Source organism: Carcharhinus amblyrhynchos, chromosome 1 (genome assembly GCF_965287045.1).
Source record: "Carcharhinus amblyrhynchos chromosome 1, sCarAmb.v2.hapA, whole genome shotgun sequence".
Taxonomy (NCBI): Eukaryota; Metazoa; Chordata; class Chondrichthyes; order Carcharhiniformes; family Carcharhinidae; genus Carcharhinus; species Carcharhinus amblyrhynchos.
In genome coordinates, this window is record NC_137324.1 from 163,053,904 (window position 1) to 163,069,826 (window position 15,923).

The 15,923-nt window shown below is 39.2% G+C and overlaps 1 protein-coding gene across 4 annotated transcripts in view; it reads right to left on the bottom strand.

The window, feature by feature from the left end:
• LOC145346817 (TBC1 domain family member 14-like) overlaps positions 1 to 15,923 on the bottom strand; it is a 79,749-nt gene that overhangs the window by 15,907 nt on the left and 47,919 nt on the right. For 2 of the 4 annotated variants that reach the window (XM_080194598.1, XM_080194607.1), the window contains 5 exons: positions 10,716 to 10,834; positions 8,217 to 8,299; positions 7,274 to 7,391; positions 6,071 to 6,177; positions 1,861 to 1,941 (listed from right to left, as the gene is read on the bottom strand). In XM_080194598.1, the coding sequence (XP_080050724.1) occupies positions 1,861 to 1,941; positions 6,071 to 6,177; positions 7,274 to 7,391; positions 8,217 to 8,299; positions 10,716 to 10,834 (508 nt within the window). Of the gene's footprint in view, positions 1 to 1,860; positions 1,942 to 6,070; positions 6,178 to 7,273; positions 7,392 to 8,216; positions 8,300 to 10,715; positions 10,838 to 15,017; positions 15,224 to 15,923 lie in introns of those variants that run through there. The other 2 variants (XM_080194617.1, XM_080194587.1) reach the window with 2 other exon arrangements.

Here is a 15,923-nt window from a genome sequence, read left to right on the forward strand (position 1 = left end):
GAGGCGACCAGAACTGCGCACAGTACTCCAAGTGAGGCCTGACAAGGGTCTTATAAAGTTGCAGCATTACCTCCCGATTCCTAAACTCAATCCCTCGATTAATGAAGGCCAGTACACCATACGCCTTCTTGACCACATCCTCCACCTGCGAGGCCGATTTAAGAGTCCTGTGGACCCGGACCCCAAGATCCTTCTGCTCTTCAACACTGCTAAGACTCCTGCCCTTGATAGTGTACTCGTTCATCCCATTGGTCCTGCCAAAATGGACGACTACACATTTATCCGCGTTGAAGTCCATCTGCCACTTCTCCACCCAGTCCTGCATCCTATCTATGTCCTGCTGCAACTTCTGACATCCTTCCAGACCATCCACAACACCACCGACCTTCATGTCATCGGCGAACTTACTAACCCATCCCTCCACTTCCTCATCTAGGTCATTTATGAAAATAACAAACAGCAAGGGTCCTAGAACAGATCCCTGGGGCACTCCACTGGTGACTGACCTCCATGCAGAAAAAGACCCATCCACAACCACTCTCTGCCTTCTGCAGGCAAGCCAGTTCTGGATCCACAAGGCCAAAGTCCCTTGGATCCCATGCCCTCTCACCTTCTCAAGAAGTCTTGCATGGGGGACCTTATCAAACGCCTTGCTGAAGTCCATGTATACCACGTCCACTGCACTTCCTTCATCAATGTGTTCAGTCACATTTTCGAAGAACTCAACTAGGCTCGTAAGGCACGACCTGCCCTTGACAAAACCATGCTGACTATTCCTGATCATGTCAAACCTCTCCAAATGCTCGTAAATCTTGTCCCTCAGAAGCCTCTCCATCAGCTTACCAACCACTGAGGTCAGACTCACCGGTCGGTAATTTCCCGGGCTATCTCTGTTCCCTTTCTTGAAAATAGGAACCACATCCGCAATCCTCCAATCTTCCGGAACCTCTCCCGTCTCCATTGACGACGCAAAGATCATCGCCGGGGCTCTGCAATCACTTCCCTCACCTCCCACAGTATCCTGGGGTACATCCCATCTGGTCCCGGCAACTTATCTATCTTGATAGAATTCAAAAGTTCTAACACATCCTCCTCCTTAATATCCGCATACTCAATCTTTTCCATCTGCTGCAAATCCGTAGCAAAATCTCCCAGATCAGTTTCCACTGTGAATACTGAGGCAAAGTACTCATTAAGCACCTCTGCCATTTCTTCTGGTTCCACACAGACCTTTCCCCCTTCACCTTTTATAGGTCCTATCCCTTCTCTTCTCATCCTTTTACTTTTCACATATTTATAGAAGGCCTTGGGATTCTCCTTAATCTTACCCGCCAAGGCCTTCTCATGACCCCTTCTGGCTCTCCTAATTTCCCTTTTAAGCTCCTTTCTACAATCCTTATACTCCTCAAGATCCTTAACATCTCCTAGCTCCCTGAACCTTTTGTACACCTTCCTTTTCCTCCTGACTAGGTAGGTTGCATGGTAAGAAACTGTACAAAAAGAACCTCAATTTAAGGTAGTTAACTGACAGTAAGTAAAGATTGAGCTTCAGCTGCGTTATCAAGTGCTGGCTGAACATCGCAGTCTGCTGCTGACAGTCTAACTAATCATTTAAATCTATTCCACTTCCTCTTTCATGTCATGCCCTCCCCCACCCCCTCGTCCATTACAAGACCTCCAAACAAGCTTAAGAGTTGACCCTTCCTCATTAATATTGACACTGAATGGCGGATGTTTAATAGATGTCAGTGCGAACTGCTTGCAGAAATGCAATACTTGTGACAATAACAAATGCAAAATGAACATGCTACCACTGTTCAAACCTCTCCAGGGGCACAATTAAGCACTTGAAACAAGTACCTTCACTGTCGACATCGGAGTGTGCTGTACTGAGAGATCTACATTTATCTTTTGCCCGAGTTAAGCAAATGTCGTACAGTTCTGAAAGACAGAATTATTTGAAAAGTGAATTCGTAATTTCTGAAGAAATTCAAACGTGAAATTAAATTCAATTCCAACTAAAAACTTTTTAAAAAGTGAAGCAGTTTTATATCATATTAGATGAAAACAGCATGTCAATTTCAAAAGCAGAGCAAAGAAAGAAATATTCATCACAATGTACTTCAGAATCAAACTGATCTCATTTAGCTGCTACATAATCAGAGAAGTTTGCTGCCACAACAAATAGGAGAAACATCATTTACTTGTTTTGCAAATACTCAGTTTTGGAAGTGGAAATGCTGGTCCAGACTGTGCAGGATGTACATAATTGCCCAAAGAAAATGTCAAATCCATGCCTATCATGCAACATTTGGGACACACCTGGAACGTTAAAATGTTTTTCTTTCCCCAAATGTGCCTGAGTCTAAGCATTTCTAGCCTTTTCTGTCTTTATTTCATATTTCCAACTTCTGCCAGTATTGCGCTTGTGTCAAACTCACGTCAATGCTTTTCATTATCAAAGTTATTACATAATTCCAATCTAAGCAACACAAATCTAGATTCCTGCTTGCAAACTAGATTGATACTATGGCTTGAATAATGAAAAAAGTTTATTTATTAGTCACAAGTAAGGCTTACATTAACACTGTAATGAAGTTACTGTGAAATTCCCCTAGTCACCACATTCCAGCATCTGTTTGGGTCAATGCACCTAACCAGCACATCTTTCAGACTGTGGGAGGAACCTGGAGTACCCAGAGAAAACCCACGCAGACAAGGGAGAACGTGCAATCTCCACATAGACAGTGACCCAAGCTGGGAATTGAACCCAGGTCCCTGGGAGCAGTGCTAACCACTGTGCCACCATGCCGCCCCAGTGTTTCACATTTCACAATCTTAATGAAGTAGAGAGTGCTAAGCTCAGGAGAACTTGCTTGTAGTGAATAGGTAGCAAGTTCCAGCTCAAAGAGAAGCAGTAGTTCTGGCCTTAGTTCTAGCGAATGAAGCGAGGCTGTGGGTCAGCACTTTGCTGGCAGTAACCAGTTAGATTTGGGGCAGTCACAGAGAAGGACAAAGAAAGTTTTAAATTGAAGACAACTCCATTTTTATTAAAGTAGATGTATGATTTGGCAAAAGAGCACTGGAAATGGCTACTTGGAAGCTAGGTGTCAGCAGTGGGAGGCACTCAATCAGGAGATAGAGGATTGGTAACGAAAGAAAGATGGGACTCTCAAATCTTGGATCCCTTAGATGTCAAAGAATACATGGGATAGGATAAGGCAGAAAAAAAGCTTGCCAGGTACCTCAAGTTTAATACTGCAGAAAGCCTGTAGTATAGAAAGTACAGGGGGAAAATTAAAAGGGTAACTGGGAGAGCAAAGAAAGGCCATGAACAAATGTTGACAAGTAAAATCAAAGCAAACAAAAAATAAAAAGAACAAAGGAATATTAGAGGAAAGAGTGAGGCCTATTAAGAATCAAGAAGAGAACCTGCGGAAGACGTGGGCATGCTTCTTAAAGGATACTTTGCATTTGTATTCCCAAAAGCGGGGTATGATACAGGCATTGTAGTTAAGGGGTGTGAAATATTGGATGGGATAAACATAGACAGAGGAAATATTAAGGGATTTAATATCTTTGAAAGTAGACAAATTGCCTAGCCTGAATGAAATATACCTCAAGGTTGCTAAAAGAAGCAAGAGAGAAAATAGCGGAACCTAAGACCACCATTGCCCAAATTTCTCCAGTTACAAGTGTAGTGCTGGAGAACTGCTAACATTGTGTCATTGTTTAAAAAGGAAGAAAGGGATAACGAGTGATTACAAAGCAAACAGCCCAACCTCTGTGGTGGGCAAATTATTGGGAAAAATTCTGAGGGACAGTGTAATAATTTCTTTTTAAAGGAATGCATTAGTCAAGCACAGTCAGCATACTCATGTCTGATTAACTCAATTGAATTATTTGAGGAAGTAACAGGGGAGGTTGGTGCTAGTACATGAATTTTAGCAAGGTTTTGGCAAGATCCCACATGACAACAAATGAGGCAAAGGAATACACAGTAAACGGTAGAATACTGAAGGGTAACGAAGAGTGGAAAGTTAAAATGAATGTCCGCATGTCCCTGAAAGCAAAGGACAGGTGAAAAGGTAGTTACAAGGTGGTAAATGGTATAGTTTCCTTTACTAGCTGAGACATAGAATTTAAGAGCAGGAAAGTTATACTGGAACTGCATAAAATACTATTTATGTCACAGTTGAAATGCCATCTGAGGTCCTGGTAACCACACTGCAGAAAGGGTGCAATCACATTAGAGGGATTACAGAGGAAATTTGACAGAATGTTGAATGGAGAAACTTAACTTTGAGAAAAGATTATATGGACCGAGACGGTTTTCTTTGGAACAGATGAGAGTGAAGGGAGATTTAATTGACCTGTATAAAATGCAGGGTCTAGATAGAGTGAACAGGAAGGATCTCCATTGGTAGAGGGAGTCAATAACCAAGGGTCTTGGACTTGGCAAAGGAATTACAGGAGAGTGGAGGAGAAATTGTTTTACCCATTGAGTGGTCCAGATATGGAATTCACAACTTGAAAGGATGGCAAAGGTATCATATTTAAAAAAAATAGATGAGTGTGCATTTCAAGTTCCATAACCTACATGACCAAGAGTCAGAGAGTGGGATTAGGAGAGAGATAGGCCCTTTAAAAACAGCACAGGCTGGCTCATGCACTGTAAATTTTCTGTTTTCGTACTCAGCGAAACCAGTGCATTAGCCTGAAAACAGAAAATTAGAAACAAGGCAGGGAAGAGTGAGAAACATACTACCATTAGTAGGATGACAATAGAATAAACATTATATCACTGTGGTAAAACAATCAGACCTAACTCACAGCTGTTAAGTTGCACTGTATATGCCTTTTATGGTTTTATTCTACTCCATAGTTACACTGTTTCTCAATTGCAGATCTTTAACTTCAAATCCAAATCAGGAGACAGAAATGCAATCGGTGGTCAAGAGAGATAAGCAACAGAATGAGGGAAGACATACCCGCAAAGACAGGAAAAAGGACTGCTACTGAACTTGTGAATATAGAAAAGGTATAACGATACAAAAACTGACAGCAAATCTCTTAGGTTCAACTACAATTTAAATAACTGATGAGATAGGCGACAGTGCAGAGGGACCTCGGGGTCCTTGTGCATGAGTCGCAAAAACCAAGCTTGCAGGTGCAGCAGGTGGTCAGGAAGGCGAATGGGATGCTGGCCTTCATCGCGAGGGGGATTGAATATAAAAGTAGGGAGGTCTTGCTGCGGCTGTATAGGGCGTTGGTGAGGCCGCAGCTGGAGTACTGTGTGCAGTTTTGGGCGCCGTACTTACGCAAGGATATTTTGGCCTTGGAGGGAGTGCAGAGGAAGTTTACTAGGCTGATACCGGAGTTGAGGGGGTTGAGCTATGAGGAGAGGCTGAATAAATTACGCTTGTACTCGTTAGAGTTTAGAAGAATGAGGGGAGATCTCACTGAGACGTATAAGATGATGAATGGGATGGATAGGATAGAGGTGGAGAGACTCTTCCCGCTCAGAAAGGATAGCAGGACTAGGGGGCACAGCCTCAAGATAAAGGGGGGGGGGGGGGGCGGTTTAGAACAGAGTTGAGGAGGAACTTCTTCACTCAAAGGGTGGTGAATCTCTGGAATTCTCTGCCCGTTGAAGTGGTGGAGGCTACCTCGCTAAATATTTTTAAGATGCGGGTTGATGGGTTTTTGACAAGAGAGGGGATTAAGGGTTATGGGGAGAGGGCGGGAATGTGGAACTGAGCCACGACAGATCAGCCATGATATTATTGAATGGCGGGGCAGGCTTGAAGAGCTAGTTGGCCTACTCCTGCTCCTATTTCTTATGTTCTTATGTTCTTATACATCATTTCATTCCTCACCCTATCCAGCATTCTAGTACTTCTCTCTAAACTTGTTCTTCCATCAGCTATAATAAATCATAGCAAAGTAAAAATTTCTGGTTTCCTTGAAATCAAAGCAGAGAGACTCGCTAACGTATTTCTCTGGAAAGCAGTGGTGTATTTTAAAATTTATCAATACATTTACAGCTAGATAGCTGTTTAACACTCACCATGAGTAATATTTAAGTCATTGCCTATTGCCAAGCTCCACACCTTTCCTCTAACGCTTGGAGGAATACCTTGCCACCAGAGGTCACGAACTTTACGAGAATGACACCTTCAGTTTTTTAAATTAAAAAGAAAACTATTTCAACTATGGGTAATAATTCTATGCAACTATAAATACATATACAAGATACAACATCAATAATGTTTTTCAAATGTTCTCTAGGATAAAATTAAATTTAAATAAATTCAAATCAATGTCACTTAGCTAAAGGAAAATGCCAGTGTTATCATGTTCAGCTTACTTGTGGCAAACATTCTTCGATAGAATTTCAACAGCAAGAGGCAAACTATCTCATTCAAAGAAATGTCCTGCAAGGCTGCTCTTTCCTTGAAATTTGTATTTTGCACAATTGTTTCTTTTGGTCTGCATTCTCAGCTCTTTGGCCAGATGAGGCAGCATTGAGAGCAAATAATAGCAAAGGCAAACAGACAGCTACAAAAGATAAAATCGTTCCAAACCAAATTAGGGGGAAGAAATAAAGGGTCAGGCGAAAGGAAGGTTTACATTTGCAGGCTAAAACTCAAAGGATAGTCTCTTATAGTTACAAGTCTTCCATGATTTCCTCTTTTCCAAATGGCTCCACATCAAATTGAAGGAACAAAACAAATTGCCTCAGACCTCATTATGGCAAAACAGGGAAAAATCATTGGAATACTGAATGTTCTTAATCAGACCTTTCTGGAAAGTGCATTCTGTGTCCCTTTGGCTGTAGTAACATGTGGCTCACTTTGATGCCCTCCCTCTTGCCAAGATAGTGAAGCACTGCTCATTTTGAAGGCTCACACTCACAAAATGAGAAAGCACGGCAGTGAAACTCCTCATTGGCAGCAGGTCAGCTCTTTTGGCAAAGGAGTGAAAAAATTTTAGGGAAAAGGTTAATAGGATTCACGTACAGCTGAAATGACAGTTAAGCCATCAGGGAAAGTAACTGATAGGTCTAAGTATGCTCTATGGTTGGGAGAAATTTCAACATTTTAATGCCCTCCTATCATTATAATTGAAAAGCAATCAATACTTTGAAGAAAGTTCTATGTCCAGTATGCATTACATTAGTTCACACACCAGTGCTTAAAAACTAGTGAGTATTCACACAAGTCAACTTAGTACTGCAACATTAAAAATATTTTCTTCATTCTTCACTCACATAGCCTCCCAATTGGGTAGGATTTCATTGTTCCAGGTAACCACAGCATTACCAATTGTTTCTTCCAGTTTACATCTGTCTTCCAGCAGTTTCCTTCGCCTCTGAGCATCTTTTTGCTCTACATGAAACAAAAGTTTAATATAAACTTATGAGATCTTAAGACAATTTTCTATACCAACATCTTAAGAAAAGTCACATTCTATAAATACTCAAATTCAACAAAGATACTATCTGAACACACTAATAAGATGGTCTACCGAGATAGCCAAATGCTTGAACAAGATATCCAAAACCTCCATCTATTTTTCCTTCACAAACATTACCAACTATGAATACATCTTTAACTACAGAAAATGAGCATGCAAAGATCTGAGGAGTGACATTAACCTAACCTGCCTGGCTGAAAACTGATGCGATCAGAATGGATGCCCATTCTGTTCCCACTGGATTTTACTGCCCAGTGGTTATTGGAAAGAACAATGAAGCAGGGTACAAAGTGGATTTAATGCTGGGCAATTCCCAACAGGCAGCTGTTGAAATGCAGGAGGGGCGAGGGGCGTGTTAAAAAATTTTGAAAAGAAACCTGAAGTAACTAAGAATGCTACTTCACGTCACCTAGCCATTAATTTTAGCATAAGGATAGCTCCCTGAAAACTGCCACTAAAATATACTAATACATTAAATAGTCAAAAGATATTTAGGTCAGGTTGATTGACAATAAGACCATAAAACAAAGCTGCAGAATTAGGCCATTCAGCCCATCGAGTCTGCTCCGCTGTTCATGATTGGCCATAGTCAATTGTCCCTTAGTGTCAGGGGGACTGGGAGGGTGGATATGTGGGGTTACGGGGATGGTACATGGGTGGAATTCTTGTTAATGCATGCTTGATGGGCAGGACGGCCTCCCTCTGCACCGTAGATTCTATGAAAACTAGCTTTTAACCTCGTTTTTTCACTTGAGCCACCATCTCTTCGTACTGCTGTCTGTGTTTCTGAGCCTCTTCTGCAGGCTTTGCAGGGAGATTCCTAAAGTGAAACAAGAGTGGTTACAAAGTGTTTGTTAGCTCGCCAACTACTGTAACAATTCATAATAGAAAAGACACACAATGAACCATTTTGGGTCCAAGATATGTAATCTCCAGTAAAGGTGCAACAATTTCAACTGACGTGCATTTGAATATGATTTTTAAAAAATTGACATTCCTATATTAACCTTAAACAAAGCAAATATGCAATGGTGAATCAAATGTAACCATGTGATAAGAAAATAAAACACCCTAGATTAAATTTTGTACTTTTTGCTTAAGAAATGCAACAACTTGGCACAAATGCAAGAGTGTGCTACAATTAACTAATGAAACATATCAAGCAAGGGATGTGGCCACAATACAGATGAAGGAGCCAAGGAAGGAAGAAACCCAAATGCTCTCACTCACAACCTTTTCTTTCACTACTCTACTCAAACAAAGTAACAAAGAAAGATCGGAATAGCCCATTATATCTTCCTGGAATGTTCCAAAATACTTTACAACCAGTCGCATGCTTCTGAAAAGCACTATTATGCAGGAGCAGGTTGTTCACAAAGTTCTTGAATGACCATACGATAATAACCAATTTGATGGTTAGTGTTTGTCGAGCAAGATAGCATAAGTTCGCTGTTCTTCAAGTAGTATCATGAGATTTTTAAAATCCATACAAGGTGGTGAATGGGGCTACATTTCAATATCTCATTGAAAATAACTCCCCTAGCAATGGTTGAAGGATCAACCGAGATGATCTGCTCTTTTTTGGAAAGGGGCTTCAACCCACCTATTCCACATGCCCCCAAAGGATCGCCAATATATTTATTTTCAATATGTCTCATTTTCCCACCTAATAAACTGCCACACCCTTCCTAAATCGAAACTGAAGCCATTGTACAATTAGGCTGAAACCCTTCCAGTTAAGATTGCAGTAGAGTCAGCAAGCCATCAGTCAAACATCATATTGTCAGTCATTTTCATCTCACCCTTCACAATTTGATTCTGCACGAGTGATTTAACAAATGTTTTGGATTTATCCCATAGTTCTGCATAATTTAACAATTAAAGAAATAATTTAAGAATCCTGAGCCTTAATTTGAGCCAAGTATTTCTTTTGGTGAGGGAATTCAGAGGGAAGCAGGTAGTAAATGTTTCTCAGTTCTAAACGTTTGTGTTGCAAATACTTTCCATAGCATCTGAGAACATTCAATAACTTTCTATTCAAATGATTCAAAACAATTCTGACTCAACACAATGCATTCCCACAAGTGTTAACTTTGTCCTAGTAAAGCTGAATGCAAGAAATTAATGATTTAAAAGTTACATTACCACATTGTTTACCTTTAGCTTCCTACCTGCTAACTCCCCAAAGACTCACTGGGGCATGTTGCCATAGAGAGAAGCACCACCAGTACCACAACATGATATCTTTCACAACAGAGCACAAGCAAAATGTATCAGCAAGCTATTTGACTATTAGGGGCATCACAGCCCTGCTCAACCGCAATTTCAACCATTGTCTATACAAGAAAGTTAGGGAGCATGAATATTTGCAACCCCAGTGGATGTTTACTGCCTCTCACCTAAATCAAATATGTTGAAGTTAAACAGTGTCTCAGCAATGAGCCACCAAAGGTTAGCTAACTTTGTACATGCCAGGCAGTGAAATTCCATTGTGCTACCACACTGAATAATGATTTACTCACTGATCTGTTTAGAATAACACAACATAGCACTGCCTTGCTGTGGTTTTCTGATGCATTTCTCTTTACCACTGTGACAGATGGCACCTCCTGTCGTAGCTTCATAAGAAGCTGGCCTGTCTCAAATAGATTGCTTATGTCATCTCTTAGGTCAGATGATGAATGCATTCAGATAATTTAATCATTGGGAGCATCATAGCCATCACCTATTTTTGTGCACCCCTGGCTAATTGCCCACACATTGGGTAATTAAAATCTAAAAAAGCTGTGTGTTATTATAGTCATTTGGTTTATGCAAAGTGGATCTATCAACTCATTTTCAATAATCAATATGTGGAATATAGTAAATTAGGATTAGAGCTTTGCCACGTCTTACATTTATCTGTCTTCAATATTCTCTATAGTGTAATGGGTAAATAATTTAACTTCTAATATTGTAACTTACCGTTCTTCTCCCTTCAAAAAAGAAAGGACCGAAAAATGTCAATTCAAATTTTTGTTTTTTTAGGTCTTTACACAATAAAAAGATAGATTGGTAGTTTACAAATGGGAACATTGAACCACAAGCCAATTTAGCAACGTAGTAAGAAAAATAGAAACTCAATTTGGTCTTAACGCTATTCAGCTTTATCTCGTACATTGCGGGAGATTGCAAGTACTTTAGGGTATACATCCTTCTTGCAGTTGAGCTTTAAAAATGAGAAGTTTGGGACTTACGCTGGTCTATCCTCAAGGATAAGTGCTGTTGTGGAGAGGGGCTCGAAGTCGAGGTTTTTCCTCACACTCTGATTAGGAGAGGGGGATTTCTGGGCTCTCCTAGATCTTTCTTCATATTCCTGTATAAAATAAATAATTTACTTGCACCTCTAAGACTGCTAACTAACATTAAAGTTTATCATCCACAAACTAAGTATTATCTTCAAGTAAATACTACCAAATACTATCAATGGTTTAGAACAGATGGACATGACACAAGGAAAAACATGACTCTTCTGGGTACAATTTGTGCCAGAATCACAGCCGCCAAAGCAGAAACTCCACCCCTGTTTAGTTGGAAGACTGGCAATTGTCAGGGCTAGCCAGACTTCATTTTAAAAAAGCATCTTCTAGGATACATATCTTAAAAGATCAGGCAAATTTATCTTGACGCTGCATCATGATTTACTAGAGGAAATGATTGGGAATGCCAACATTCCTGACCTGTGGGGTTCTCTATTGAAGCTTACTCTTCACTGCTGTCAGCGACGGGGGAAGTATAAATGTTGCATGGTCAGTCTGGTTACTGCAAGCGATCACACGTAGGAGGAAGTGGAATGCAGAAGTCACTGAAGATGATGCCTGCCCAGGGATCTGCGTAGTGACTGAAGCTATGTAACTTGACATGCAAAATTTGAATCGAGAAGTATGATGGGATGCAGCAAGATATAGTGAAGTGAGATTTAGTCATTAAAAAGGAAATGGCAACATTCACATAATCCAAATTACAAAGATGTTCAGACTTAAAATAGTGCTGAGATTAAATAACTACAAAATTCATTTTCATAGTCATAGTTATGGATCACAAGTGCAACTAGATTATATTTTATCAACTCTGCATTTGATATTTTGTCAGCACTTCCTTGAAAAAATGAGCTCTCCTGAAAAGGTAGCATGTACAGTCAAATAGGCATGAAATCTTCTAGTTTGGGCAAGAGACATGGTAGCGCGCATTATAGTGAACTAACCACTTCAACTCTGTAGTAATTTGGATTTCAGCTGGCAGCACTTCTACCATTTTCTTCCTTCAAACTAATTTTTCAACCCAGTTTGCTATCTTTCCCTTATGTCCACGCACCTTCATTTCTATATTAATCCCATGTGTTACCACATTAAAAGCTTTCCTCAGGTCCATATCAACTACACCCAGTGCAATTATCTCATCTACAATGTCTCTAACTGCCCCATTAAATTCTATTAGATTGATCAAGCAGGATTGTCCATTTTGAATTATGTGATAGATACTTCTAACTATGTTCTCTTTGTCCCTATATATGTGGTAATTTGAAGTCTCCAAAGACCTCTCACAATCATTGATAATAAAATAATTGGCATGCCAGTTCCCAGATTAGCTTAATTTCCTTTTTAAAGATAGGTACTATACTGGCCACTCCCCAGTCATTTAGAGCACATCTGTACTTAATAATATCTTTAAATACAATTTCTAAAGCCTCTAATTTTCTCCATCAATTTCTTTAGAATCCAATATCAAAAGGTGCTGGTGCCTTTGCTATCTTTTAGATAAACTAACATATCTAAAATCTATCAATCACAACTTATCTCAATTATCATAGAATCCCTACTGTGCAGGAGAAGGCCATTTGGCCCATCGGGTCTGCACAGACTACAATCCCACTCTGTAACCTCTTCTGCTAGTCACCTGACGCTAAGGGGCAATTTACTGTATCCAATCAACCTAACTGCACATCTTTGGACTGTGGGAGGATACTGGGCCATTTGGAGGAAACCCAAGCAAAGACAGGGAGGATGTGCAAACATCACACAGACAGTGACGCGAGGCCGGAATTAAACTCAGGTCCTTGGCACTGACAGGCAACAGTATTAACCATTGTGCCATTGCGACTACTGCAGGGTCTTCTCTCTGATATCCTTTCTTTCAGTAAAGGTCAACCCAATGTGTTAAAATATCTCTACTATTTGTTGACCATTCTATCCATGTCCTCCTGCAGCTCCACCATCACAAATAAATCTGTTCCTTTATTTCAGAGGTTAAATAAATAAGGAGAACTATCAAAGAAGTGTGATGTTTAAGTAGATACTAATCAACAAAAGATACTGATCACCATGAAATGCACGATAAACTGCAATCAGCAAACACAACCAATTATTAGCTGGGAATAATTATTTAAATACTTACTACTGGAAACTGATTATCTGGGCAACATGAGCTCATTTAAAGAATTTGGAATATATATATATTTTTTGATAATGGTCCACAAATTACATCTAAATGTTTAATTTGAAATGTTTATTTATTCATGTAAGCTAAAACAGCAACAGGAAACTTTAGCAAGGAATGGTAGCATATGCCATGTGGAAGAATTCCATCTGGTTATGCAAAATGGTTAATTATAACAATAAAAAAGATGCAGTAAAGTCGTTTATAGTCCTAAAAATTAGACAGATTTTTAAAGCAGGACTATCCAGTCTGATTGCTGAGCAATTACTTCCACATATTCATTGAAGGAGTGATGCCAAAACCCAAAAGATTGTCCAAAAAAAGTATTTTGCTTAGGAATACTACTTCTGATTTCTAAATAAGAATCAGAAAGGCAAAATCCAGAGAGATCTTTGTTCTTCAACCACTCACAGACATACTATCCACATTATGTAATATCAATCAGAAGAAACTTAAACGGAATTATTTTAACTCAAGAAATATTGGATACAATTATGTTGCTGTTATTGCTTGGTCAAGCAATGTATTGTGAACACAGGAATGTGGAACCTTCTGCACATTATATCTCATCACATAGTGGAACTTATAACTGAACCATTTAGGGAGCTGGACTGTGTAACTTTAATGGCTGAACTACTTATGTTTCTATTGCTTCAGCCATCCAGCATGCAGAAACCATAATAACTCATCCGAATGGAGTACCGAGCTATAAATACCCATCTGGCAGACAAACTTCCATTAGCAAAGAAACACACACACAAAAAATGTCTGTGGTGACCACATTTCCCTCAAAATCTTCAGCATTGCACATTTCTGCAACGCTACCCAAATGGCCTTTTCAGAAACTGGTATTTATATCCAACTTTTATTGCCCTGCCCTAATACGTCATTGCTAACCAGCTTGGGCAAAGCCCACATTTCATTTATAAAATTATTTCCAAGGGACCATCTGAGTCACTTTGACAAAATTGAATGATCACAGGCAATCTGTTTTGAAAACTGAAATTATCCTCGACACATTGCAAAATAATAAATCAACGCAAAGTTAGTCACTCAGCAGAATTAAAATACACCATAGTACAATGAAGATCAATACTAATCAAATAGTAATGCATTTTATTCAGAATTGATCAATGTGTCACACATCAGGCTTCCAATATAATCTTCACATTCTGCTTTTTCTCCACAAACGTTGAGTCTAATGTACTTTCTTAATAGATATTTCACATTCAATACTTTTCTCAGCATCAAGACGAGTTGCACTCACGATGCATGCAATTAAAAGAAATTCTCACATCAGATATAGAAATGCTTCACTATTTATTTGTAGTAAATGAATCTATACAAATGTGGTTCTGAAGTGCATTTAAAGCATAGCCATTTCCACATATTGACTGCATCCCATTGTATCATCTCCATTTACCCTTCCACATATTTGCATGACTCTACCCTGCTGAAGTAAATAATACATCAACACTATTAGATTTACTAGGTTTCCCCTTTTAAAGGGATGGCAACCTTTTTTCACCTACTGAAGCATGGAAATAGAAACTTAAATTGTTGAATGATTATGCAGGTTGGCTATATGCATAGCATACAAAGCCTGTCAACGTGGAGAAGAAAAAGATACGAATTTCATTTGAATGAATTCAGTATTCAACATGGTAATGTTAACGCATACATTTGATTTACACAAAAATGCACAAGATATCCTGCCAAAAATTAATTTGATCAATAAAAACAAAATTTGATAATGATTCTAGAGCTCATTACCTTCCCTGTACATTTTAATAATACCGTTGTACCAGCACCAGGAAGACGCCCTCCCCATGGAAGTCGGGAACAGATCATGATCTAAATCTTCGTTAAATGAAGCTGAAAGCAGAATGTCATTTCCAAAATGATTCATCATTACTGTTCCTTATGTATGCAGCGCACACCAGGAAGCAAAGCTGCATCAAAAAAAAACTTATTTCTAATCATTTTAACACCCAAAGACTATAATTAAAGGCAGGTGCCTTAAACAAGGACTCTAATATCACAGCTTTAAGGTGTGTACTTACCATGAAAGCTGGCCTCACAACAATCCAAGAGAGAGCAACAATGAAATGCCTTCATTATGTACCTTAAAGCTCAAACTGCTTTTTCTGCAAAGAAAACTACAGTATTTGAGGATAGCTAACTCATCTGTTGTGACCTTCTCTCCCTCTCTCTCTCCAAGTTCATACCACTGCAAGCATAAAATCACGGAGGTCTGCAGTTAACCACCGGCAGTGAGGAAAAAAGCTGCAGCCATATTAATCATCTGCAGAGAGGAAACATCCAATCAGTTCTCTCAGATTTCTCCTGTAATGCCTTAGCTTAGCATTACAGCTAGGAAAGCATTCAGGTTAAAATGAATTCTATATGACCTCCTAGGTTTGTATATACAATTACCGATGTACCATGGTAGTACAGCAGAGGATTAAAATGAAAATCCCCATTGCGAAGACATTATTAGCCTATTATAGAAAGAATTTAATCAAACAAATTTAAGTGTGTCCTTGAAAAATTTGAGACACTTTTAGAGCTGATAAACCAAAATAAAAACTGGATTCCTAAACTTTCTCTGCATCAAAATTTTGAATAAAGTGCCTGCATTGAAAGTAGAGTTTCTGATCAATTTTAAGCCTTTAAGTGAGAACATTGAAATATTGTTTTTCATAAATCACAGAAAGCTGGTCAGGCTTCCTGAATGTTAACATAATGAGGATAAAGGCGGACAAGTGAAACCCTGAGCAAGGGACCAAATCACATCCCACTGGTTAGAGACAAGGACAAGATAAAGTCAAGGGTTGGGGAGGGGCCATGGCCTGGACTACTTTTACATATCCAGTGACTGTAACAAGCCCAAGCATCAAACGAAGAAATTAATAGAAAAGCTAACATCAATATTGAATAGCCAATTTAGAACAACATGCAAATATATT